Here is a 27524-nt window from a genome sequence, read left to right on the forward strand (position 1 = left end):
GTTTGTTCTACTGGCATCAACAAACGTTCAAACACGAAATGGCTACATACCAGTATATCGAGTTTTCAAACAGGGGGAGTTTGAAATGTGTAATTTCTTATTCTCTTTTCGGAGGAAAGAAATCCCGATGATGGCGCCGTATAACACGAGGCGGAGTGTCTTTGGTTCGCCGATGCCGCGACTCATTCTGCCACTATCTCGGTCGTATAATGAAAAAAAAAAAAGGGAAGATGTCCAATGGCGAGCCGTTTAGGTGGTGCGCTGTTTAGCTTGTCGTCGATTGGCATTATAGTCTGCGTCCACAGCCGTTTACGTTTGCCTAATGGATTATATATATATATATACTCCCGATAGTCTTTTTTGCCCGTGTTGCGTACGTGCACACAATAAGCGACACGTAGTGATGCAAAAGAGTATCCATCTATCCAGCTCCTTATATAATGCGCGATTGCTGCAGTCGTTTTGGTTTATGTCTCTTCTTTTTTTTTTTTTTGTGCGATAAGGTCAAAAGAAATAACTTGATGTGTTCATTATCCCGACGGGCTCGTCTGTTGTCTCTATAGCCGAATTGTTGCTGGTAATCTAACATCCGAAAGAACTTGAATGGAAAAGCGCGGGGAGAAGGCAAAAAATTCATTCCGTGCTTTTGTTGGCGTTTATACTTGACACTCTTTTACATTTCGGGAAGAGAGATGATAAGACGTTTGTTACCATGACTCCAAGGACTCGTCTCACTCTCTCTTCCAAGTGGCTGGCATCTACCACAACAGGCGCAATGTCAAGTTGGCAATTAAAAAAAAAACGGTAAGAAGATGCTCTAGCTAATAGGCCGAGATATGTTCTTCCGCTCTTCAAAATGTGGGAACACTCCACAAAAAAAAATGCAAGTGGGCAAAGGAAGGATTTCGAACGTCCGACTTTCTCGACTGTTTTACATTTTCTAGGGTCTTAATACAGCATGTGAATAAAATTACCCGCTAGACAGACGATAATCGTTTAAAATGTTACAAGACAGAAAAAGGGAGAAAACAGCGATGACAATGGCGCTGTCCTATACGACAGTTTTCAAACGGACGATACGAGTCTTCTTTTGAAACGTCAAAACGAAAGTGGAGGAATAACACGAAGCAGAAAAAAGAAAAAAGAAAAAGACGTTACCGAAAATGCGAACAAAGAGCAATTTGTTTGAATGAAACATCTCTGGATCCCGCTGAAGAAGAAGCCGTGCCGCGCCGATCGTGCAACAGCGGTCGTAATGGCCGTCTATGGCTCGTTGTTTTGCCGCCCCGTCGGTGCAGTCTATAGAAAGAAAAGGCAAAAAAAAACAACCTCGGCCACGTAACGCTATTACCTATAGATAATCTGTGCGTATAGACCAAAAGGACAACAATGCTGCTAGAATGTGATACGCGCCGCAGATTTCGGAGCCTGCCTGTCTGTCGTTGCCGAAAGCGTCTGTTAGAATTCAAAACAAACACAAAAAAAACCAACAAGCTGCGATAAAAAAAAGGACACACAAAGACAACAACAAATAAAGTCGCCGCGTTGGCACCGATTCACGGTCAATTATTATTATTGTTTTCCTCAACGATGGCGTCATTGTGTAAGAGGAATACGCATATTCTGGTCAATTACAGGGTCCGTAGGAAGACAAAAGTGCTGAAGAGAAACTGCTCTAAATGAGTCCAGACTCTAATTTGTAGTTCTTTTCATTCATTTAAAATTTTTAAAAGTATATTTGAAACGCCCGCTCTGTTTAATGGCGAATGCCCGGTGGTCCATTCGGGCATTCACGGGCATTTTTCAAAAAAACAATACTACCCGTGTAACTAACATCAATAGGGCCAGTTAAGGATACTACACATTCGGGGATTTATTCGATAGGCGTGCCCACTGTGGTTTTTTAAATGAATATTAAATCAAGGAGAAGATGAAAGAGTAAAAAAAAAAAGGAGAAGAATGATGAAGAGTGGACTAATAAGGGAATCTTTTGGTGGCGTATATACTGAGACGCGACTCGCGAACGAGTCATCGCAGTCGGACCAGATCCCTGCGTCTCTTTTTCACACAAAAAAAAGGAGGAATCTATATACACACAGTGGGAATTATAAATAATAAATATTTTAAAAAAGAATAAAAAAAATTATAATAATATGAGTCATTTCATTCGTTTTTTTCCTCAAATCCTGATATGTGATACATTGTAAGGCACTCAAGGTTCAAAGGCGACTCATACAAATGCATAAACATTGTACGTTGGATATATTATATTACGAAATGCACGCAAAATGGACATGGCGATCGCCCGTACAAACTGAGCCACATCTGACGTAAACGCGTACAACAGGGGAAAAAAAATGTGATAGCCAACATTCAAATCGACATAGAGCGAACGAAAGGCCCATTCAAGGTAGACACATACGGGGGGTGATAGAGGCGAATGCGAGCGAATGCCCGCTAGACATGTATATATACACTGCTGAGTTAGCGCACCTTAAATAGGGAAAACTTAATGGAATCGGACCATATACGTGGACCGTGCTGGCGATGATGCTGCGGGTTGGATGGGCCCCAACCGCGTCCAGGCCATACGCTGGCCATATAGGCCTACAAACTTACATGATGCATAGTTGTGTTCAAACAGTGGCGTGAATCGGCATCTTTTTGTTCAACATACGTTTTTGATCAGCTCCAACTGGCTCTCGCAACGATAGCACGTATACTATGTAACCATCCTTTGTAACAACAGTTTGGTTACGTACAATAGGACATGCACTGCTATTCCGGGTTGGGCCTGCTGAACGCTTTTTATGGCCGGATTTCTTTTTTTTTTCTTACAAATCTTTCATTCCGAATACGAAAGATGTGAAAAAGAAACACGCTCACACAAAGAAATGGGGAATAAGAAAACAAGAGAGAGAGGCAGCTGGGAGATCCTACCCGAGTTGGCGATGCGCAGAGACAACAGGTTATCGGGTTCGTTCACTCATTCGTTATTTTGGTGACAATCAGCTGATTCATTCCCAAATTCATACAAACGTGGAGCGAAGACAACGCTTAATATACTGCGTCTGTTCTTGTAGCTACTATATGGCCGAAGATGCCACCCGGCCACCCGGCCACGCATCAAACGCCTTCCCATCTAACCGAATGCGAACGTGCGGGACTGTCGGGATGGATTTGGCTTTCATGCTGTTTTGTTTGGTTTTGTTTCTTTTCTTTTTCTCGCCCCGAATTTTTGTGTTTTCTTGTCTTTCTTTTCTTTTTTTTTTCTTTTTGCATTCACCAATAAGACATTGACTGTGTCTCATAAGAACTTATATACTGTCGAGGTCATGGCAATCTGCCCAATCATCAGCGAGAGGAAAGGAAAAAGAACAAGAAATCAAGCAAAATAATCTTTGTGGGGATTCAAATTAGATTGGGCTTTGGAAAAAAATAATAAAATTGAAAACAAAAGGAACACATTTTTCACGGAGATCCCAATTTCGATTGCACGTTTTTATTTCCGCGTGATTGGATGGCATTTTTCAAATGTGCAGTAACGTTTGGCCGAACTCACGAGATGGCATTGTTCCTGATTGTATAACGCAAACTAGCAAGTATAGGCACACACACACACACACACACACACACACACACACACACATTACATGTAAGCATTGAGAGGGGGAGGAAGGGTGTTGCAAAAAAAGCTGATGACGAGATGCTTCTGCTTGCGAGAGAGAGGTGGTTTTTCGGGAAAAGAATCACGGCGGGATGGATGAACGTGACCCGAAGCCGTATAGCCGTCGCCGGGTCTGCACCGGGAAACTGCGAGACACAAGGAGCCGTAGTGTGTGTGTGCGTGTGTGTGTGTGTGTGTCTGTGCATGTGTGTGTGTACAAGAGAGGGGAAGGGAGCAGAGGGGAGGAGTGTAGAGAAAGAGAGAGAGAGAGAGGCGAGGGGTTTTTAAACGGCGCGCTAAAGCTCTTCGCGGATCAGTTGCCAAAGCTCTCTCGTGATCAAGAGAGAGCAACCACGAGCATCACTTCACGGATTTCCCTCCTTTTTCTTCTTCCTTTTCCCCTTCGTTGTCCATTCCGTTGTCTTCTTCGTCACCGGCATCAGCTCTAGCTACGAGAAAGAAAGAAAATCTAAAGAAAAAAAAAAAAACAACCGCTTTGAAATTCTCCGGTTCGTTCATTGACGGCGACCGGTTCCGTTTTTTCTTCTCTCGATTTGGTTCATCACGAACGATAGGACTCCCTTTTTGTCCTGTCTACGTTGAAACTCTCGTGTGTGATTCTATTTATCTAAAAAAAAAAAACAACAAAAATCTTTGTATAACCATTCCTCTCTCACACACAAATTCATTCACAAGTTGAATTCAATTTCTGAACGAAACGTGCGCTAGCCTTGGGTTTAAACACCTCCATTTTTTCTTTTTTACATTTTAAATTTCTCTGTTTCATCGTCGAGCTGTGTTATAGCGAGTGTGCGTGTTATCGGTGGACAAAAGCCGGGTGGGCGCAATAGACTGAAGAAATTAAAGGAAAAAGGCCCGAAAAAGAAATTTCAACCGAAAAGAAAAAAAAAAACGAAGATCCAAAATAAAACAAACGTAAACAAGATAGATATTCAAGTTCGACGACCTGCTAATAGCTGAAACGGAGACACATTGGACTGTCGGCTCCCCATTAGGTCATTAGGCCTAACAGTCTCGTGCGTCGAAAAATAAATTGCCAACGACTTTGAATTGTCTCTGCCGCCTGTGTATAAAAAAAACTAAACCGCACCCCTTTTTTCGTGTGTGTCTTTGTGGCTGTGTGTAGTTGATCGTGTGTCGTGAGTCTTATCTCCCCCCCCCAAAAAAAAAGACGAGCTAAGAAAGGACAGAAAAGAAAAAAAGAAGCTTAGCAGTTTAACACACGTTTCATCGAGGAACGTTGACTCCGGATGGTGGACCGGTTTGCCGCTGCCCATCAACTTGAGCGTCGCCACAGAACACGAGAAGAAACGACGGCGAAGAAGTCATGAACTTTTAACGACCGGCGACGACGATACGATGTTGATGATGATGACGACGACGATGCGGGCGACAACGGATAAAGTGACGAGCCGAACGGCCGCCTACGTCGCGCTACTTCTCGTCTACGTCTCGCTGTCGGCCATGCATTCGGCCAACGCTTGGCGCAACGACCGCAGTAAGTTTCCACTGCACGTGTGATTTAAAATTTTTAAAAGGAAAAAAAAAAAGGGAAACTTTTTTGCTACTTTATTGGCTACCGCCTTCTTGTCTCGACTTGGCTCCCGTTGAAACGAGCCTCCTTTCCACGGGGGCGCACACGAATTATACAATTTTCAAATATTACACACGACACACACGCTCATCAACAATTCGAATTTCTGATTTATTCTTTGCCTCGTTTTTCTTTTTTTGTTGCCTCCATGTCTGTTTGTCTTGTATGCGTCTTAGTATATTGAGACGTGTACATCGAGAGTAGCGCTCTCGCTGTCCTTTTTTCTTTTTTCGCCTCTCCCCGATAACTTTCGCCTTGCATTTCGTACGACCGTAAATCTTTTTGGCTAGCTCTTAAAAAACCAAAAGACCCCAGAAGACAGTAGAAAGCTCCCTTCTTCTTTTTAGTAAGAGAAGAAGAAAAAAAGAAAAGAAAAGGAAACGCATGGCCGTGTCATTGCGCGCGCAGAGACGGTATACATTTGATCGCCTTGCGCCACTTGCCAGTGGGTTACGTTTTGGGCTACTCTTTCAGACGTCACGTCAGTCAAAAAACCATTCAAATTGAAGACTTTCTCTACGAGATTATATACTTTGATTGCGCAGACGATTGGACTACCCCGCCCACGAGCCGTCTGACACGGTCATAGTGTGTAAAAAAAAAAAAAAGGTGTGTGTGTTGTGTGTTAGTAACGGGTCGTTTTTTCTTCTAACAAAACCTGAGATTCCAATAACTTGCGACCCGTTCTTTTTTGGCTTCTGAATCACTCGATACAACTTTATATCCACGCATTTTTCAACCTCCTTTTTTTTCGTTTCTTTTTGTTTTACTCGACACAGTTGAGGCAGATGGCAAAACAAGCATTTCGAGGCACACTGAAATAGAACGGGTTGCGTCCCGAGAGCGTGAAACTAAATAATATATGTATTTTTTTTCACGCCTATGCCGCTTCTCTTTCGTTTGATAGAGTGACAACACCAGTTAAATTTGCATTTTCGTTTTCGCCTTTTCTTTTTCGAATTATGTTATTTGGTTAGGTCACGCATACGGGGCTTTTTTTTTCATTTCAAATGCTTCGTCTGGCACCCAGCTGCCCCTGTTGGCCAATAACGTCACGACGCATGAAAGAAACAAGTCGAAAAAGGCTACCAACAACAGTAACAACAACAACAAAAATAAAATAGAAAAAAAGGAGATCTTTTCAAACATCTTGTTGGCACATTCTTTTTTTTTTCCCTACTTCCTTTTTCGCGACACTTTTTCTTTTTTTTTTTCTTTTTACTATCTCGTTAGCTGCTAATTCTATCCGAAACTATAACCCAGAGGGATACACCCCCAACCTACCGCTTTTCCTCCAGTATATACTATACGTGGACTATATTTACACGTCCACTATATAGCAATCGAGCATGTGTCACCGTGCGTGGCGATTGTATGCGCTTGTATACCGTCCCGGTCTTAACTGGAAATTGAATAGGGATGACTTTGAATATTAAGAGTCGAAGCGGATGTTGACATAATCCACGAATCGATACGGGATTACGTTGGTTAGAATGAAAGGAAAACTAGCACGGTGGCGTTCCGTCACATTAGACATTTTCTAGAGTCATTTAGAAAGATATTGGCATGGCCACAGTTTTACGTCATCACGTCCTACATTTAACACGCGTTCACGCCGACAGAATATTAGAATTCAATCTGAGACTCTTTTCGTCCGCAGTCGCAATGGCAAGTCAATAGAACGCGAAAACATTTTTCTTTAAAATTCGGCACTGCCGGCCAAAACAGAGGCGGTTTGCTCGACCTTGATTTGGCCAGCTATATTTCGCACTGGGCGAAACCAGCCATAATAGATTTAGTCGACTTGAAAAAAAGATAAGGGAAGAAAGAATAATAAAAATAATGCAAAATAGCTGCCATTTTTTTTTTCCTTCTCCGTTTTGCCATTTTCGTTTTCTTTGGTCTACTAAACGTCTAGTGTGAGATAACGAAACTAGGTCAGGTTTAGGTTGGCTCACGTCCCGGTTTAGCGAATTTGAAAAAGGACAGCAAGAAACACGAAACAACCGCAGCAAAATAGGCAACACACACACAAAAAGAGTAAACCACCACCAAAGGTCTTCTCGTTTGAAATTCTCAAGAATTTAGTTATTTGTTTCTTTTCTTTTTTTTTTTTGTGCGCGTTGCCTCCTTTGGGAAAGGGAGGAGTAGCACATTTAAATGATATGTTGCGAATTGCAGCGAGAGAAAAGAAAAAAAGAATGACAGGCGTGTCTTGGTGATTTGACATCGCATTCCTGGACCCGATCCATCGGGAGCAGCCGTTGCTGTCGCATCATTTCATATGCGACAGACCTGAACGGGCACGCGAGTCTCGGGTGGTCTCAAATTCCACGTTCATTTGCCACCACCCTAACGCGCGGGATTCCGCAACGAACCCCCGCGCACGTTTGCTCGCTGGTGTTGTACAAAAAAAAAATTCAAAAAGAAAGAAAAAGTGGAACGAGCCACCGCAGATTGACGATGACCTATATAACAAAAAAAATGAGTATTATCAAGAGTGTCGGTCACGCAATCAACGCCTTTAATTTGAAGAAAAATAATGAAAAGAAATAGGTGTTTAATGTGAATGAGGCAGAACGATGATGATGAAGGTTATGGCAACATTGCGTCAGTGAGATGGCCACTTGCTGCTCTTGTTATTGTTGTTATAGCATCGACGCTCACGAACTTGCCCCACTTTCATTGGCACAAGCGCAACTAGTGGAGACCGCTTTTCCAATCACGCGCTGCTACCAAGTGACGATTAGCCACTGACCCCAACTGGCTGCGAAAAAGAGGACGCATCAGCCCCGCTGATGATATTGTCATTTGACCATTCGCCCGCGACGTGAGCTACGCGTTGCGGTGACCAAACAAGAAACCCCAACTGCTGATCACGCAGTTTTGTTTCTTTTTCTTTTGGCGTTTTTTGTAGTTTAGCGCATGTCTAGTCATGGCGAAACGGAATGCAGTAAAACAGTATATTGGGGGCTCGTAACGATGCCATCCTTTCTCTGTCTCTCTGCCATACGTGAATTTATTGCGGCCGCTTAGAGTTGTTTGCCATTTTTTTTTTTTTACTTGAAAAAGTCTTCTAAAAGTAAAACGTGTTTGGTCGCTGAAAAAAAAACGAGATTTATCATACGTACAACGTTTTGGCTGCTCAAGTTGTCAGAAAGTGAATAAAAGCGGCCAGGCAGTCGGCCATTGGAGATGGAATGTAAAGAAGAAGAGGGGAAACGAGCCCCACACGATGGGAAATACTTCATGATTCACGCGGCTGAAATCAATCCAGTCTGGCGTTAGACAAAATGAAACATCTCCCCCCGAAGCTGGCGAAACTCTGCCAAAAAGGAAAACGGGAAGGGCGGCCGGCTGGACTGCCGGACTTGGGAAGCCACATGGTGTGTCCTGTGCTCGTTAGTCACATCTCGACTTGGCCACCTTCCATTTGCATCCAATTGGGTCAATAAGGAGATCTAGTTTGTTTCTCACTCCCACGTCTTTTTTGCTGGCCTCTTGCGGTCCACCCTCTCTCTTTTTGACTGCGTTTCGCTTTATTTCCGTCGCTCAAGGGGCCAGTCTCGTTGTATTAATTAGCGGAACTGTATCAACAACATGGTCGTGTGTTTGGCCTCGCCAACACACACTACTCGATTAGTCGAGCGTGAAAAAGAGATCGAAAGACACGAAGGCGGAAAAGTCGATTGCAAACGACGAGTCACGCTAAAACACATCAGCTGTTGAATTACAAACGTGACCCGCGGAAAACCAATGGCTCCCACTCGAAAAAGAAAACGAAAAAAAAACATGCACACACCTTAAAGATGCAAAATGAGATTGTACGACTTTTAGTATTATGTCGTCCTTTTCTTATTTCTCACTTTATATTCTTCATTTTTCTTCTATCTTTTTGACACTGGGAGCACCTGTTGGGTTCGCTCACGTAAAAAAATGGGGTGACGCAACACCTATACATGGCAGAGCTTTGCTACACGTTTTATACGTCGATCAAAACAAAACGACAAACACGAGCAAGAAAAGCTTATCGGTGAGCTTGTCGACAGCCAACAACAAGAAGAACAAAATGGAAACAAAACAAATTGGAATATCAAGCAGATGCCAAGCCTGATGGCTGTTTGCTTTTAAAAGACGAACAGGTTTGGCGTTTCCTATCGGTTCCTGCAATCAGTCACATCACCTTAGTGAGCAACGTAAAGAGAACAGACCAATAAACAGATGGAAAAGCAGGAATCGTTAGACTATTGATGCACGGTCTTAATGCAAGACCAGCTCTCCTTAACATTTGTCAGCCATTCAGAATTTGGTCAATGACTTAACAGTTTTTCCCATTTTTAGGACCCAAATTTTTTGGCGATAAAGTGCCGGTGAAAATGCTGAACCCAGTACACCAAAGTACGCAGAAGAAGATCGTGATGTATCACAATTTCTTCCGATCACGGGTCCATCCTCCAGCTGCTGACATGTTGGCCATGGTAAGCTGGTTTTTATTGGCTTTCGTACGCTAATTCATGTAGCCTCCTTCATGTACAATTGTATAACAAGATCAAAGAAAACACTATCATTAACGCGAACCACACGCTGGTTACATCTGACTCAGCCGCGATTAGACGGCCTCGATTTTCAGGAACGCGTCAACAACGATCAGCATCATTTGATTTGCCCGCCCCAATGATTTGCCATTTTGGTTGGGATATCTTTTTTTTTTTTTGCTTGTTGCACTGATCGGCAAAAAACAAAAAAGAAAGAACTCGTTTTGTTCTTTTTTATACCATCCGAAGCGAAAAAGGGAGAGGGCAGGTCAAGCGAATTTGTCTAGCTCAAATTCAAGGTTTGCTATTGTTGCATAAAGGAGACACCTGTGTATGAATGGAAGGGCGCGACACACGAGTGACTAACTATCTGATCACGTTCTTTTTCTTTTTTCATTTTTTTTTTTTTACAATGTCGTCGTTTACAAATGGCACATCACGTTCGGCTGTGGCGGGAAAATGTGCTAACCCAACCATTGGCAAATGAAACAAAACGATGGATTTGATGTTCCCCCATTGATGGCGGCTCTTGTAACCGAGGAAGACTTGGCACGCTGAAGCCGCAAGAGATGCACAACGCTGGGCGGACCAGTGCCAATTCCTGATCCACGACAATGTCACCGGCCGATGGGTTGACGACTTCGGATCTTGTGGCCAGAACATATTCGTATCGACTCATCAAGTTCCATGGTAAGTAATGGTACATGCTCGGTGGATTCCCTTTTTATTTTATTTCATTTTATTTTTTAACCGACTTGATTGATGGAGTACAAAAAATGATCACTGAATGTGGCTCACCTTTGGTTTTAGGATGTTCGCCACTAAAACGTGGTTCCTGGAGAAACACAACTTTACGTACGGCTCGCCGCAGAACAATCTGTTCGAGGTGGGCCACTACACTCAGATGGTGTGGGCGGCAACGCACAAAGTCGGTTGCGGTTTCACCAAATGTCCATACAGACCTGACAAACGGTCGAGGACGACCAAAAGATCTGGCGGAAGGTCGTCGATCAAACATCCGAAATACTTTTACAACTATGTTTGTAATTATTGCCCGATGTGAGTTTTCTTTAGCCTTTTCCACTTTGCTAGAGATTTTTCGAATTACTGGTGTAATTGATTAACATCAATTTATTTGTACACAGAGGGAATTATATGGAACGTCTGGGCCGTCCATACAAGAAAGGCCCGTCCTGCGGCCGCTGCAAGGGATCCTGCAAGTTGCGCAAACTTTGCACCAATTCCTGCTCATACGCCGACTTGTGGGTCAACTGTCGCGAGCTAAACACAACGTGGAACCAGTGGCTTTGTCACAACAATTCCAAGGAAGGACTCGACCGAAAGAGACACTGTCGGGCAACGTGTGAATGCACCGGCAAAATCTACACGCAGCTCGGCCGCATCAAAGTGTAGAGACGAAAACCAAGGAAATCTGCCCATTGAATGGAAGAATAAAAACTAAAAAATCTAAAAAAAAAAAAAAAAAAAGGAAATAAATTATACTATATAGCTAGATAGAGGAAGAAAAGGGAGAACGAGTGCACCTTTTCTTCTCCATCTCACTGCCCCGGAACGATATTTTCTAATTTTTAAAGCCACCCTTTTGCAAGGCTCGAGATTAGAATGACGGGTATGACTGTTAAGTGGTCATAATTTTAATGTAGAACAAATGAAGAACGAGGACTAAGAATGACACGTACAGTAACTTGGCTGTGAACCGTCGCCTGCCAGTTGAACATACTGTTTTTCTAGCCCTGAAAACGGCTACAAATGCTATCAGGATTTGAGGACAAATCGATATGGTACGCGAAGTGCAGACAGTCCGTTTGTGATTTGACTATACACACGTGTACCTTATGTCTCCGCCATGTTATTTATACATATTATATATATACGATATACGCTGTGGTTATTATCGCCTGTAATTCCCACTCACGTAACGACATAATTGAAAACATTCATTAACCGTTCGCTTTTGACTCTGCAATCCTTTCCGCTCTCCAAGAAAACTGCTCCAGACAAGCTCCTCTCACTATATCTGCTCCTGTTATAGCCCATATGTCTTAATCCATATCTTGTATACAATACGTTTCGCAAGTATCTTCATCAATCTCTGTCATCGTCGCCCCATTTTAAGCCAGTGTATCAGGCATTTTGTGCGACAAAAATACACTGGTCAATTCGGTAGGAGCCTATTGGCCCCTGGTACGCTACCTGTTTTGGCTGAACATCCGAAGTTTTACTCAAAGGACAACACAAAAATGTTTCAAGTGAGATGGATTTCTTCCTCTCCGGCTTTTCTTTCGATAATTACATAAGAAGCCCGAGAGCTTGGGAAACACACAAACAACCTTGAATACCAAAAGGGCACGGGTAGAGTAACTGTCAGCCACGAATCTTCGGCCACGATCGATGAGGAAGAATTTGGCTATGGTTCAAAGGCACAACTTATTGGTCAACGTTCACCTCGAAAACCCGGCAAGTTTGGTCGTCCGAGGATGTAACCAAGTGATATCCATCGCTGAACGAGAAACAATTGCAACGTTAAAATAATGGAAAAGCAATTACAGATTACACTGACTCACAATGAAATGGCGATGTCTAAGATGTTGGCGGTGTGGCCGGTATACTCACGAACCAGAGTGCCACTTCTCGAATCAATCAATCGAACCACTCCGTCTAAGCCGGCGGAGAAAAGCAGATGTGACTGTTTGGGATGCCACACAAGTTTCACCACTCCGGCCGCCTGATCGTACGACTGCCTTTCGATTTGAGTTGGTATATCCCAAAAACTGATTTTCCCGTTGAGCGTGCCTGTGACGACAAGGCTAACAGATGTTTCCGGGCAAAACGAAACTGCTTCCACTGAACTCTCTTCTTCGGAACTGCCAACGCCCTGGCAGGACAGGGTGCAGAGAAGCTGCAGAGGCATGCATGTTTTAGGTGAATCTAAGTTCATTTAAGAAGAATAATAGCGGCACTTATAAATACCTTGCCAGTTTGAGTGTTATAAAGTTTTGCTGTCGAATCGAGAGATCCAGAAACCATCAAGTTATTGTCTCGGTGGCAATCGATTGAGGAGACAGCATTAGTGTGCATTTGTCCTCCACTTAAATGTTGAAGAACAGCCAAGGTTTTCAAATCAAATACTTTCACGGAACCGTCAACGTAACCCACAGCTATACGCCTACCTGCTTAATAAATTTAATTAGTTACCATAGAAAATAGCTTATTAGGTCTTTTTGTCACCGTCTGGAAGAATCTTGCCACATTCATTTCGCTCTCCATGGCCGGGTAGCGTTTTACAATCTCCAGATGGTATTTTCCACAACCAAGTTTCACCTGCAACAGTGCCAGCAAATAGAATATGGGATGCTGGATGCCAGTCTAGCCACTATACAAAATTATGTAGCATGTTTAAGGGTGCTTATTTTTTATAGAAAAGCTAATTTTTACATTTAGGTCTCCTGTTTCAAATGTCCAAACCACAGATTTAGTTGCCACCTTCCATACTTGGATGAAACCACCCATATCAGCTGTGGCAACATAGCAGCCATCATGACTAAACAGGGCACAGGTAACAGAGTCTTGATGATTGCCACACTCAAATGCAACCTCCCCATCTGAAATATTCCACACAAAAGCTTTGTCGTCTTCACCACCAGACACAACAAGTTTACTTTCTTTTGGTTCAATTGAACAACAAAATACAGAACCTAAAAAGAAAAAAAATTGACTTCGTGAAAGCTACAAACCACATGTGATAAGACTTACCAGAGTGCTGTTTAAATGTTATTACTGCATCATCAGGTACATCAGCTTCATCCATTTCTCCTTCACCCTCTTCCCTCCACTCCCCATCTGTCACATCTTCTTCATCTTCATTTCCTTCATACACTTCAATCACTTCAAAGTCATCGTCTTCATTCTGTGTTCCAATGCCTTCTTCGTCAGATTCATTAGGCCCTTGTTCACGTGGTGAAACAGGAGGGGTATTGTTTTCTCCCATTGCTGCTGAAAACCAAAAACACAAACAATAATAAATTTAATTGTATTTGGGAAAAAGAAAACAAATGCGTAAACCACTGTTTGGCAACGATATTTCTTGTTTCTACGGCGAGCGTATTTCATTAAAAACTAGACTCCTACCAGTTACAGTTGCATTTTGTATCAACTATGGCTCGTATAGGAGTGATATTATATCACACAGCTATAATTAACAACACATAATATTTTAATTCACCTGGCAAACCAACTATGTTGACGAAAAATCAGTACACACGTGTTCAAAGCAGACGAAAATTATAGCTTAAATGTCGAAACGCAGAGAAAGTTGCCATATCAATAACGGTAGAACATGAGAAGGACATAGGATTGGGACGGGGGAGTTTGGGATTCGGGTCGGAAGCTGGATCATTGGAGTTAACCTGTTCGAACTAGTTGTTGGAAAGGGACAGGAAATATCCTTCATATTTTCGTGGAATTTTATGCCAATAACAGACATCTCACGTTCACGTTCCGAAGGTTTAAAAGAAAAACAACATGGTTCTGTCGACTCTGTTTTAGGTTTGCTTATAAGCCACGAAAAATCTAATAAGCCTATAATTACGATTCCTAACATACGAAAAATCGTACAGGCCATCAAAACATAAATTACACTGGTAAATTGTTTCTGTACTTGCCAGGATTCGAACCATTCATTTAGCGTACATAATCATTTCTAGATTATTCGCACAGTAATTCTTTAAAATAAAAGCGACTACGTATCATACTGAATAGTAATAGCAAGTCAGTTAAAAGAATTTCATGGTACAAGGAAACCTAATTATTACTACCACAATAAACATCATACTTTTAAATTTAAAAAATTTGTGGTAGACGAAGGCTGAATGCGGATTCAATATTTTAATAATTAAATGTGATTTAAAGACCCAACGTAAAACAAACTTAGACAGTAACATTGTCTGTTTTCATGTCCTAAAACGCAAACTGTTAAGAGGAAATGCTTTTTATGCTGTATTTTAAAGTTCTGATAAAAACAGGCCATTCGAGCTTGGCGCCAATGTGCGACATTCTTTTGTTTCAGTAGTTCATGGGAATGCCGCTGTATAAATTGGCACTGCTCGGTCTTTCGCATTCTTGCAACTTGTCCAACGAGGGAAATCACGCACTTGTGAAAACAACTGGAAAATTTCTTATTTGGGGACATTAATAATATTTTGATGGTTAAACACGTAAAAGTTGCGGTAACTGAATTTCATACTTAGCATTTCGTACTGCCATTCCATAAAAGTTACGCTCCATTACTCCCAATAATCGTTTCGACACACAACAATGTCCATATTGTTGTTTTCACTAGTCCAGTTGTTGTGATCCTATTACAGTTAAACTTGCAAAGGCTTTTTACTTCTATTCTAGATATTGAAATAATGGCTGAGTCTGTGGCACCAGCAAAGACTCCTTCTACCATAAAGGAGGGCTGGCTGCTTAAAAGAGGTAAATTGAGAAAACTCTGCTACAGAAACTTACGCACAGCTTTCACACAGATTCTTGATGTGGCATATAATTTGCATTCTCATTCACATTTAACTTTCATTGTGTTTTCGTAGGAGAACACATTAAAAACTGGCGTCAAAGATACTTTGTGCTGCTAGATGATGGGTCATTATTAGGATTCAAACACAAGCCTGAGCCAAGCATCAGTCTTGCTGAACCCTTGAACAATTTCACAGTAAAAGGATGCCAAATTATGAAAGCAGTAAAACATTTTACTAACCAATAGCTTATAAAATATCATTACTTTGTTTTTGTATGATACCAAAGGATCGCCCAAAACCATTCACCTTTCTGATTCGAGGTCTGCAATGGACGACTGTAATTGAAAGGACTTTTCATGTTGAGTCTGAAAAAGAAAGGTATGTGAAGGGTCAAAACCTAATCTTAAAAATATATGTACATAGATGGCGGTTTTTTTGTACATGAACTAACAATAATGGTGGAATAACTTTGTTACTGGACTCTAGGGAAGAATGGATGGCTGCTATTGAGCATGTTGCTGAACGGCTTCATACAGACCCTGATAGCAATGATGTGGATATGTCCGCCGTTTCTGAAGAAAACGATCTAAAGGGCTCCTCATCACCGTTATCGCTGTCCAACAAACTGGTTTCTTCACCTATCGATGCAGGGAATGATGAATTTCAAATGAAATTTCTTGTAACTGGAACGTCTAATCGTCCTCATCATTCAGGGAAAAAGAAAGTGGTACGTATTTGAAGACAGAAAAATGTGTGGTGTATTAATAGTGAGGATGGTTTAACCATTTTTAACTATTTCTATTTCTACTGTTATACTTTTTTTTAACCCCCAATATTTGTTTCAAATAGACTTTGGAAAATTTTGAATTTATCAAAATGCTGGGTAAAGGCACTTTCGGAAAAGTGATTCTTTGCCGAGAAAAAGGCACTGGGCACTTGTTTGCCATAAAAATCTTGAAAAAGGAAGTCATTATTGCGAAAGACGAAGTGGCGCACACGCTCACCGAAAACCGCGTGCTTCAAACCACCAACCATCCTTTTTTGATTGTAAAACATTTTTCATTCAATAATATTTCACCCTTTCTCATTCATATTCATTTAAAATTCAAAACAGGCGTTGAAATATTCCTTTCAGACGGCGGAACGTTTATGTTTCGTAATGGAATACGTCAATGGCGGTGAACTGTTCTTCCATCTTTCGCGCGAGCGAATCTTTTCTGAAGATCGGACGCGGTTTTACGGAGCGGAAATAGTTTCCGCGTTGGGCTACCTCCACGAACAGGGCATTATTTACAGGGATCTTAAGGTAAGAATCTGATAGAAAAATTGTTTTGTTTCTTGGAGTTTAATTTACGAAATAATTTTTTGTTACCAGCTGGAAAACCTTTTACTCGATAAAGATGGACACATCAAAATAGCTGACTTTGGACTTTGTAAAGAAGATATCACTTACGGACGGACTACCAAAACCTTTTGTGGAACACCCGAGTACCTTGCCCCCGAAGTGCTTGAAGACAACGACTACGGGAGGGCAGTAGATTGGTGGGGCTTGGGTGTCGTGATGTATGAGCTCATGTGCGGTCGCCTCCCGTTTTACGACCGGGATCACGACGTTCTGTTTGAACGCATTCTTTTGGAAGAAGTTAGATTCCCCCGAACACTGTCGCAGGAAGCGAAAGATCTTCTTGGCGGTCTTCTAGCTAAGGATCCACATAAAAGATTAGGAGGTGGCCCGGAAGACTATAAAGAAATCACTCAACATCCATTTTTCCTACCGATTTCTTGGACAGATCTAGTTCAACGGAAGGTACCTGGACGTGCAATTTGTATTTGAATGTTTCGATTTTACCATGCCTCCTATACGCAGATTCCACCACCGTTCAAGCCGCAAGTGGTGAGTGAAACAGACACCCGATACTTCGAATCAGAATTCACAGGCGAATCTGTGGAATTGACACCGCCAGATCCGGGGCCTCTACATAGCATCAGCGAGGAAGTAGAGCCGCCTTGCTATTTCGAAAAATTTTCCTACTGCCCGGAAGTTAGCTCCACTTTGGGTTCAAACACCTCGTTGACGCATACAGCGCTCGGTTAATTTCCGTTTCGCATCTTCTCGAATTCTTCGATAACAAACTACAGAGCCCAGTTAGGTGTGCATCGCAAAGAGCACACTCGCCCTGCCAGTGCCGACTATTGAAGCCGGTGTAAAGAGAGCCACATATGTTGTCTCTTCACTAGAGTAGACACCGGTCGTTTGCCAGACAAATAAAAGCATTTAGTTGAAACAGGATTTCATGGGCTAGCTCAGAGACAGTCGCCACACGGTTTTCTTTATTTTATGTCAATCCCTTCCGATAAACTCCGGTGCAGCTGACCTTCGATAGCATGAAGTCAATCAACCTTCGGACCTACCAAGTAGTTATACCAGTAAGAGTGAAGACATTTCCGTTGAAGAAGAGGGGAAGGGGACATTTCTAACTACGTCAAGGAAATCGGTCGTTTTTTAATAGAAGTTACCCAGTAGTAGTAAATAGCTCCGTCTTTCTCTCCTGGTCCCCAACCCCTTGTTGACCTTATTAATTATTGAAGATTTTGTTGTTTTTTTTTTGTCCTTTTTTATTGTTATTTTGCGATCTTCTTCGAAACCCACCCAGTGAACACTTAATAAAATGGGAGACTGCTTGTTCTTTGTTTCCTTCGGTTATAGTAGGGCGTCCTTCTCCCTTCAATTTCCTTCCTGCGTAACCCTACGAAACGGTCAAATTGTTCGTTACTTCTTACTCCACGAATTACAGCTCGTATGTGGGCTGCTGCCTCTTTTCATTCGTTATCCTCCCGCCTCAAAAAACTGTTTCTCGAATCCCCTTCTTTTACCGTTGCCTATCACTGAAATTGCATATGTCGTGACTTCTCTTCCTTTGTTATTTCCTTGTTTATCCTTCACTTATCTCCTTGTTCGAGTCTCCCAAACTATGCACCTGAGGTAACGCGTGGGACTTTGCTGTTGCAATTTTTTTGTGTATGCGCCCTTTCCTTCTCTTTTTGCTACTGTATCATACACATTTTCTGGGAATCGATTCTATTTCCTTCTTGTCTTCCCCTTTTTACTGGCAACCACACAAAATATGCTGAAAGATTATTTGCAGATTGATCCTTCGCTTTTTCTATTGTATTTAGATTGGTGAACACAGCAGTAAATGTTGGAAATGGAAAATGGCATCAAACATGCAACGGTTGTACGCTGTCCAAAATGGCTACCAAAACAAAGAAAAGCTAACTGATTGATCACCAAAACGAGGCGAACGCAAAAAGGTTAAATTATGTATAGAATTGTATTTGGCTTTGAAAAAGCAAGATAACTGTTTGTGTCGTATTGTTTTTTTCCCCGATTTTTAGTTTCCCTTGTACACAAAGCCGTCTGATGGAAGAGCTGCGCAAGAGAGGATGTGCGATGTCTTCTGTCATGGCGGGGACTCGAGGAGCAAGGAAGGGGGTTGGACGATGCGGCGATCAATGCCACGACCTGCAAATCTGCCTCAGTGTTGGCGTAAGGCGTGCTGTGTGGAGGCGAAAGCTCTGTAGCCCGGAAATCAACGACGGGTCCCCTCCCCCCGCTCCTTATTTTTTTCTTTTTTCTTCTTCTTCATCGTCTTTTTCGTGTTGCATCGTTCGCCACCATTTTGTCGACTTCGTACTTTAATTTGCCTTAAAAAACAGAGACCGGCATTTCTGCTCGTTTATCAGTTTCAAGCAGAATCGTATTGTGCAGAAAGTGTCTGTATGTCCGCGTTTCTACGGTAACAGGCCAGTGACCGAGTGCAGTAGAAAGGACAGTGTGCCTGAACGAGGACGACGCCACTTTTAGCGATGGCTCCCCAAAGCCTAGGTCGATTTTCAGCGTCAACATAAGGGAACGTACGACAGAATGGGTAGAAAAAGCTGAAGGACAACTAAATAGGTGATAGGGCCATGGGCAATCGATCGATATGTCGGTAGTGTGACACGAGTCTTCGAAACCCGTCAACCACTGTTCATTCGTCTTTTTGCCATGACTCGACATACGGATATATATTCAGCTCTGAAGACTTCAGGACAACGTGTCGAAACAATATTCATCGCGTAGTGTATCGTTCATTATGACATCGACTTTTACGTGGGGGATGTTAGAGTGATTGTGAATTTTAAGTGCTTAACCGTTTGACCTCGTATTTGAACAATATTTTAAACGAGCATTATGGCCAACAAGACAGTACGGCAGAAAAAGTTAGGACCGGCTCCGTTTGCATCGTTTGAAGATTCATTTGAGGATCTCTCCAGCCCGGAATCTAAAGGCTATCAGCCGATGCCGGAAATTTGTGAAGAACGCAATCAGCAGACGGACAACACCAACGACGCCTCGGCGTCCACGTCCACCGCACAAACGCCGACAACGCCGAGGATCGACGTCGAGCAGGCCAGCAGTCCGTCGCAGGCGGAAAGTGGTGATTCGACACCCGAGAGGGAACTTTTCGGCCTGGATGGAATGGCCGCTGATAATTTGACGTCGGCTTTCCTGGAAGGAGCGGCCGACGTCGATCTTCGATCGTCGGCCGAAGAGATGGGCATCCCTTACTCGTCGGATTGCAGCAAGGAAAGACTTTCGAGGAATTCATCTCTCTAGCAACGGGGAAGTCGACTCCAGCCAGCAGGAGGGATACTGGGCAACAACAAGTCGGCGAAGCTCAACATCCCGGCAACCCACTGGAACGAAGAGGATCCATGGGGAGAAACAACGGCAACAACGCTACGGATCCCTTCACATTTCCATGTCGAGAAACACGGTTGTCTTCCATCTCATCTAACGTTTCGGCCACCTCCGGCATGTCGTTCCTGTCGGCTTTCTCCGGCCGTCGATCCCCATCTCCGCATCGAATGCAATTGGAAACATCGTTTTGTGGGCCGAAAACGCTGGCCTCCGCTGCGGCAAGAGAGACTGCAGAGGACGAAGAGCTTCAAGATTTTGATGCTTCCAGACGTCCATCACTTCTCAATCCCTCTACGTGGTTAGGACATGGATCAAGCAGATGCGCCTCGCCTGTTGGTACTCCGTCATCCCCAGGCTTTATGCGTGCTAGCATGTTTAAGTACGTCACGGAGCCTCGATCACGTCCTACTAGTCCTATGGGTTGGAATTCAGCAGCTCCGTCGCCGGGGACGAGTCTGACCATCGCCGGTGAGTTCCCGGGTTCTTCGCGATGGCTAGCCTCCCCCAGATGCCAAAGACGTTCCTCGTCTCCTCATAGGACATTGGTAGAGACTTCCTTCTGCGGCCATATGCAAATGAAAGTGCCTGATGATGAAGTGGCGCCCAGAGGGCCCAGCCCTATGCCTAGTACTGGCTCGCTTTTGTCCATCCAGTCACAGCCCGTCAAATATGCCACGGAACCTCGTTCTCGGCCGGCAAGTCCGACGGCGAGCAAAAGCTATCTCAGCCTAACTCCCGTTCCGACAGATTCCCGCCGTAATTCTCTGGTTTTACCAGGTGGTCGTTGTCCATCACCAATGATCGAGACCTCCTTTTGCGGCCCGAGACATCTAGTGAGAAAAGATAGTAAAGAGGATCTTCCCAGTCTAGGTGAAGCTCCAAGAGCTCCTAGTAGTTTCTCGATGAAGCCGTCAGAAACCGGCGGCCAAGAAGCGACAACAAGTTTGCGGCCTATCAAATATGCGACAGAGCCACGTTCTAGACCAGCAAGTCCAGTACCGAATGCCCAGCACGCTATTGTAATCTCAGCATCTGTTTGCCGAACGGATTCGCCTATTTTAATCAACAGAACAGCTAGATCACCCTCACCGCACCGAATGCGAGTAGAGACATCATTCTGCGGACCCAAGCAAATCCACCAGGAATCCGTGGCCGGAGCGAAACCAGATGATCAACTTACCAAGGAAAATGAGCCTAACGTTACAGAAGTTTCAATACATGCCCTTCCGGTCAAGTACGCAACCGAACCGAGATCTCGTCCGGTTAGTCCCAGCAATATGTTGAGTCGTAATTGTCCGACTCCGGATCCGGAAACTCGAACCATGCGATCTCCTTCTCCGATGATGGTTGAAACATCATTCTGCGGCAATAAATCATCCGTCAAGAATGATGATATTCCCGTTAATTATCAAAAGGTTGTGAATGCTGGAGAGCCGGCCCGTCAGCAGTCAACCATCCCGGTCAAATATGCAACGGAACCCCGGTCACGACCAAGCAGCCCGGGCTTGCGTTTACTGAGCAACCACACCACTCCAGTACCCGATCGACGACATCGTTCGCCTTCGCCACATCGAATGCTAGTTGAAACATCGTTTTGCGGGCCCAAACAGATGACACGTCAAGAAAGCGAAATAATCGAAGTTGTCCAATCGGTTTGTAGTCGATTACAGGGACGGGATCAAGAAGAAGCAGACGATTTATCCAACTCCTCTGGTTCCGTGTTTGAATTGCCCATCGTACGGAACCATTTTAACGAACAAACAATACAGAGTAATAGCCCATCGTCGAGCGCAATGGCCTACGATGAGAAGCAGGAGGTAGCTGAGTTTCCGACCAATTGGCCAGACCAACCTGTCTCTGAGTTTGCAGCTACTTGGCCTATCCTTCATATGTCGACGTTCGAATTGTCCCCAGAAAAGAAATCTAGATCGTCCTCAGAGGACACGGCCAGCCCGCCGTCACAGCGTAGCAACGGACATATCGTATCGATGCCTTCAAAGGCTTCTACTGTAACCGCTTCGCCAATTCCGATACGATCAGGACGTCAAATGCCCAAGCCTGTGCCGTGCCCTAAGCCTCCTCAGAGCTTTCTTCCTCAATCCGACTCGTCAGCTCAGAGTTCTCCGCTAGCTTCTCCGGCTCTATCCAGACGTTTCGAATCCGCTTCACCGTCTCCTTCATCTCCGTTCCCGAGCCGGCGGACATCGCTAGGTAGTAGTCTGAGATCAAATCAAGGAGCCGAAGATGTTCAAGCGACGGATCAACCAGCCCGTGAATTTAATGCGAAAATAATGAAAGGCGGAGACTTATCAGATGAGAGTCCGCATCATTCGCAACCGGAAAAAATGGACAGGAAGGACGGCCATAAAGGACGGAGCGTTCTTTCCGTCCTCTTTGGAAAGCGTGGTGGGAGGAGCAAGTTAAAGGACCAAGATCTTGAAGCTGTCGACGAAAAATCAATGATGACCAGCAATCAAAACGGCCAGCAACAAGAATCGGCAAGTCGGATGCTTAGCCTTCCGTTGCCATCTCGCGATTCTTCACCTGGCCGATCTTTGGGAGATTCCGGTCAAAGCGGGGACGATTTGGACGAGGCCGATGGGTTCCAACATCACGTCTTAGATGCGGGTAACGAATCAGGCGACAACCTAGTAGAATCGGAATTGGATGCCGTGCCAGGTTTAGCTCCAATATCTAGTGATTCCCCAAAAGAAGACATAAGCTTTCTTCATCAAGATTCAATAGAAGAAGAATTGCCTTTCGTTCCGACAACGTTGCCAATCGAACGGCCTATCGCTCCGGTCATAACTCCCGTCCGGATGCGAACGAGTGAAGTCAAGACCACGCCCATTCAACGACCTCGTTGTTCCATCTCTTTCGGTCCGAGTTCCATTGGTGATTACGTCAAAATCGCCAGAGCGGATAGTGTTGTTGCGGAAGATCCGTCAGGACCTCCCACAACGCCGAAAATCATCGTATCGCTACCGAAACCGGAACGAGAAGAATCTGTTGATGATTTAGCATCAAATGTTCCTGCTGTTAAAGTGACAGTGGGCAGCGTTTGCAGCAATTGGGAAGCATTCTCGGAACAGGTCTTTATGCAGAACTCACGAAAGCGACTCCGACAAGAGAGTGAGGAAGTGTTGGAAAAGAATGGAACTGAGCTATCTACACCTTGCGAAACAAAGCCTACACAGCCAGCGATTCCCAAATCCAGCCAATGGGTCAACGTGGAAGAGCTTCCCGAACCTGTTAAAGAAGCTAAAGCCATTAAAGTAATCAAGACCAGCGCAATAAAGGAACACACTCTGCAAACTGTGAAGGTTCAAGCGACGGAGGATGCGTCTGGGACGAGGATAGGCGAAAGAACGCCCGACGAGGATGATGTAGACAAACATTTGGGCCTTCCGGTTCGTAAGGACTCCGTTAGCAGTGAGACGGCGCTGTTAAGGGAGATCGAAGAAGCTGAGTTGGAAGAGGATCGATCTCCTCCCGCCGACGATGACGAGGCATCTGTTTCGATTTGTCAAAGACATTCGCAGTCGAGGTGATTGCGCACGTCTTTCAATATTCACCAAAAACGTTTCGATGCAGTCTACACCTTTTCCTGCTTCAGTCCCTCCACCACTTTTCTCCAGCCAACTCGTATTTTTCGTTATCTTTTTCTTGCTTTTTTGCGGAGCCAAGCAGCCAGAAATGGCTTTGTTATTAATTTATCACGTCGTCGATCGCTCGTTGTTATCGTCCCCTAGTCTTGTCTTCCGATGTTAGTGCGTTAGGCTTTACCATCAATCCGGTATCATTACGTAAGATACAGATGCACTTGCGGTCATTAAAGAAGGGGGAAAAAAGTACATTCGTGTACGTTCCGCGAGGAGCAGCGTAGTCTTCAATCGTCGGTAGATCGGGTGTGTTTCCGTAGGCCTCACCAGAGATTGACTTTTGGATTCAATGTTTTTATGGCCAGACCTTCTCCGTTTCGCTCTTCTCTTCTACGAAGAAGAAAGAAAAGAAATGCGCATATCTACCCTTGCACGATATTGATTGGTTGCAGTGTCCTATCCGACTTGGTGAGGCTTTCCCCTCCACTCTTTAAAACGGCGGAGATGAAGGAAATCCTAACGATCCACTGTTGACTTATGGTTAGCATTTACTGTTATTCAACGCTCATTTTTAGAACTAAAAAACGCTGAAATGCTTGGATGCAACTACGAGAAAGCGTCTGTGAGACAGTGTACACGCAATCAATTATCGATTGTTTTCATTAAAACTAATCGTCTGCCGTCGAACGCAGCCGCTCGTCGACCGGTACAAAGCTGCTCAGAGCCATAACCGATGTAAGATTATAATGTGATGCGCATGAATATAGCAGCATTAAGATGTTGCCTGGGCAATCGAAGTCTGTGTCGTGACCATCTCCCTGTTGTTTAATGTTCTCACGAAGGTTGTTCTGTTTTGCCCAATCCCTCTCGATCTTTTTGTATGCCAAAGGCCAGTTGGCAGTAGGCATTCTACGCAATCGATTCCGTTGGCTGTGTACAAGCGTGTATATCGCTGGCTGTTGCCCTTAGAGAGGGAGGAGGAAGGGTATATTGATGTGATATTGGGTCTTCGCCAGATATTTAATAAAAACATGGAATGACGAAAGAAACTTCCATAAATGCCAAAATTTTTAGACTAAAAATACTTCAAAGAAAAGTTATTTCGTTAGCAAGCCGAAGCCAAGAGTACCAAAGGCCGGTGCAAATTAATTTACAATTTTGATTACATATACTCACTCTCTCCTCATCCAGAAACGTAGACTTGCATTGGTGGAGTATTGATCTTCTTTTTTTCGCGATAGTTCTGCTTTCACTCGCTATGCCCCCAAAATCCTATTTCTCTACACATCCAATCCTTCACGACTTCCACCGTTCATGTTTGCCTTAGTCTGTTCGCAATCGTCGCACTTTTTCTGTTGTTTTTTCTGTTCAACTGTAGCCTTTCTATTCTCCTTCGGTGTTCTCGTGTTACACACCATCGACTAAATGTAACACGCAAAACAAACATCAGACACGGCATTTCGTTGCTAGCAATGTGATGCATTACACACATTTTTCTTTTTATGTTTAGTTCTCTGGCTGAATTGGATAGCAACCTCGACGACGTGGAAGCCACAGAATTGGCCAATTCCAATTTGCTTTCCGTCGCACCATTTGGCATGGATTTAGACGTCCACAGTAACCGGAGCTCTGTGGTAGCGCCGGTATGATTAATCGCAAGCTATTTCTGTTCAAAACTGTGGTCCCAATATAATTTAACGTTTTCCCAACTATCTTTACAGAGCGAAGAAATAGCCAGTAGCAGCCCGGAGGACGAGGAAGAATTACCCATATCAACGCAGTAGATCTAGTGATAACCAATACAAAGGAGAAGACATCAAACTGAAGCTCGTGTTATTTTCGCATCATTAAGTGCTTCATCTATTACTAGCTTGGACATCGTTTGGATTTCCTTGGAATTAGTTGTCGATATTCAATAGCCTCAGCTGCCAAAAAAAAAAATGGCGTTATATGTTCGCCATGTGTTTCTTCCTTTCTGTTTGTGCTTCTCTGCCTACACTGCGCTGTCTTTTCGGACAACAGATATTCACAGGAAGGGAGAAACGTCTCCCGAAAATGACGCTGTGTAGCTGTAACCCATCAATCTAGGTTTTTCTCTTGGAGAGGACAATAGTTCGACAGTTGATAACTGCCAACGTGAACAAACTTAGGAAAGTAATTTGTGTTTGTATTGACATATACCATATATCAAGTTGATCTCTTCATTGTGTGTTTCCATGCAGTTTCTCCCTTTTACCCTCCCTGTAACCTAATCAAGCTATAAGTACGCAGAGTTGTTGTGAATATGAAAAAGGAATGCATCGCTGCAATTCCATTGATCTCATAGTAATAATTGTGGTATTCGTAATGGTAATAACAATCAGATTAGTAGCGTGTTGCATCTCTTTGTTTAACCCAGTTCAGGTTTCGTGTTTTTACATTTAATCCCTATACAACGGTATTTGTCCCTTCTCTTCTAGTGATCTACATTGTCTTACAGTTTGATTCTTCAGATAATTGTATGGAGAATCTTCTTTTATTCACCTTCGTCTTTCTTCATGAAGCCCGCCTCCCTTCTCGTCGTCCTGCATTACTTCCAGTTGCATGTGAGTTGTTTGTGAGATAGTGGAGATCCTAGCGCACCGGTTCGCTCAACAAACCGCAACTTTTGTTTCTTATTTCTTGTGTTTTATCTCTTTATCCCGTTATCAAAATCACGGCAATATTTTCCCCCTCTTTCTTTCTCTTTTTACGTATAGCATAATTTGACATTTATTCGTTACATTCCCTTGCTCTTTAAAAATAAAAACCTTTTCATAACCCTAATCTATTGCTGTTTTCTCTTATCAGTGTGTTATATGGTGTTCTCCAGTTGCTTCTTCGTTTTATTTTTATTCTTGTTTTCATCCTTTATACCTGTGTGAAAACATAGGTAGATGCGCTGTGCTGATAAAATTAACTAGAAAAAAAAAAAGTTAAATGAGAAATACATACTTATCTTATCATATATACCTCCAGTATGGAAATCACGTCATAAACGGATGTTACTTGATGTTCAAATTCGTGTACCTCTTTATGATTCTCTGAACTTTCTTGGCGAGACTGAAATGAATTCAACTACAGCGGCAGTAGAGCGGTTGGTAAAAGTGGTAAGACCAAGGCCGGGCTGGGCCATGACCATAAGAGCATGGAAAGAGAAACGAGATCAGTTCACGATGGAGACAAGACAGTTGGGTTAGAAAACGGATAATGGATCCGAGATCAAATGAATCCGATAATACTCGTTTGATGCTCTATCAGATGGCAGTGGAGGTTGATCAAATACAAGACAAGATAGAAGCCTGCAATGATGTCATTTAGATTAAGACATAATAATTGACCCTCTACCACGGTCAAGATGTAGTTCTCTCGACGAACTCCGAGGCTTGTCCAACACTTCTCCCTCACAGTTTATTGAAGATACAGCATCATTAAATCTATCTTGTCCAGGGTCTCTTTAATTTCTTGTTAAGTGCAAGAGTGCCATTTACGATGATTTTGGATGTTTCGATCGTTGCCAGATCACGCAAAAGTTGGGCTTATTTTGTTGGGCTTATTTTTTCGGGCTTAACTTTTTTTTTCTTTACCTGTTCTAGGAGAAATCAGTCAAGTACATGCGCGATCTAACGGGAATACATCACGACATTTTTTGGAAATTACCAAGCTTTTCGCTAGAAGGCATTGCTACAGTGCAGGCGAGATCTTTTTCGTGTTAAAGCGTAACGTGACATTTGATGGTCGAAACAGTAAGCGTTCTTCTTCATCGACTGTTGCAACAATCAAATTGAATGGTCATTCATTAAACT

At 43.4% G+C, this 27524-nt stretch overlaps 4 protein-coding genes across 6 annotated transcripts in view; 3 read left to right on the forward strand and 1 right to left on the reverse strand.

The window, feature by feature from the left end:
- Positions 1–18427, forward strand: part of LOC130685252 (RAC serine/threonine-protein kinase-like) — a 72015-nt gene extending 53588 nt beyond the window's left edge. The window contains exons 1-9 of one of the 2 annotated variants that reach the window (XM_057508520.2): positions 14946–15063; positions 15236–15313; positions 15427–15575; positions 15641–15732; positions 15841–16081; positions 16204–16401; positions 16469–16660; positions 16730–17161; positions 17222–18427. In XM_057508520.2, the coding sequence (XP_057364503.1) occupies positions 15247–15313; positions 15427–15575; positions 15641–15732; positions 15841–16081; positions 16204–16401; positions 16469–16660; positions 16730–17161; positions 17222–17449 (1599 nt within the window). In that variant the 5' untranslated portion in view covers positions 14946–15063; positions 15236–15246 and the 3' untranslated portion in view covers positions 17450–18427. Of the gene's footprint in view, positions 1–14945; positions 15064–15235; positions 15314–15426; positions 15576–15640; positions 15733–15840; positions 16082–16203; positions 16402–16468; positions 16661–16729; positions 17162–17221 lie in introns of those variants that run through there. The other variant, XM_057508522.1, reaches the window with a different exon arrangement.
- LOC130685268 (serotriflin-like) lies at positions 3997–12045 on the forward strand. The gene is made up of 5 exons (XM_057508541.2): positions 3997–5186; positions 9624–9760; positions 10362–10507; positions 10628–10876; positions 10963–12045. Exons 1-5 carry the CDS (start codon positions 5048–5050, stop codon positions 11228–11230), a joined length of 939 nt encoding a protein of 312 aa, XP_057364524.1. The 5' UTR covers positions 3997–5047; the 3' UTR covers positions 11231–12045.
- LOC130685256 (angio-associated migratory cell protein-like) lies at positions 12078–14175 on the reverse strand. Of its 2 annotated transcripts, none has more exons than XM_057508527.2 (7): positions 14061–14175; positions 13592–13828; positions 13274–13533; positions 13067–13211; positions 12809–13008; positions 12403–12737; positions 12078–12338 (listed from the first exon to the last, which is right to left on the reverse strand). In XM_057508527.2, the coding sequence occupies exons 2-7, from the start codon at positions 13824–13826 to the stop codon at positions 12266–12268; spliced, it is 1248 nt and encodes a 415-aa protein (XP_057364510.1). In that variant the 5' UTR covers positions 13827–13828; positions 14061–14175; the 3' UTR covers positions 12078–12265. The 2 variants fall into 2 exon arrangements, with proteins under 2 accessions (XP_057364510.1, XP_057364509.1); XM_057508526.1 differs by having other exon boundaries at positions 13592–13831.
- A 491-nt stretch (positions 18428–18918) lies between the features above and the next one.
- Positions 18919–26634, forward strand: LOC130685210 (mucin-4-like). Its single transcript, XM_057508458.2, is given in 4 exon segments — positions 18919–20006; positions 20009–23645; positions 25211–25343; positions 25422–26634. Coding segments are annotated over 4 exon segments (4251 nt in total). The 5' UTR covers positions 18919–19588; the 3' UTR covers positions 25485–26634.
- The last annotated feature ends 890 nt before the right edge of the window (positions 26635–27524 follow it).

The sequence above is a fragment of the Daphnia carinata genome, chromosome 3 (genome assembly GCF_022539665.2).
Source record: "Daphnia carinata strain CSIRO-1 chromosome 3, CSIRO_AGI_Dcar_HiC_V3, whole genome shotgun sequence".
Taxonomy (NCBI): Eukaryota; Metazoa; Arthropoda; class Branchiopoda; order Diplostraca; family Daphniidae; genus Daphnia; species Daphnia carinata.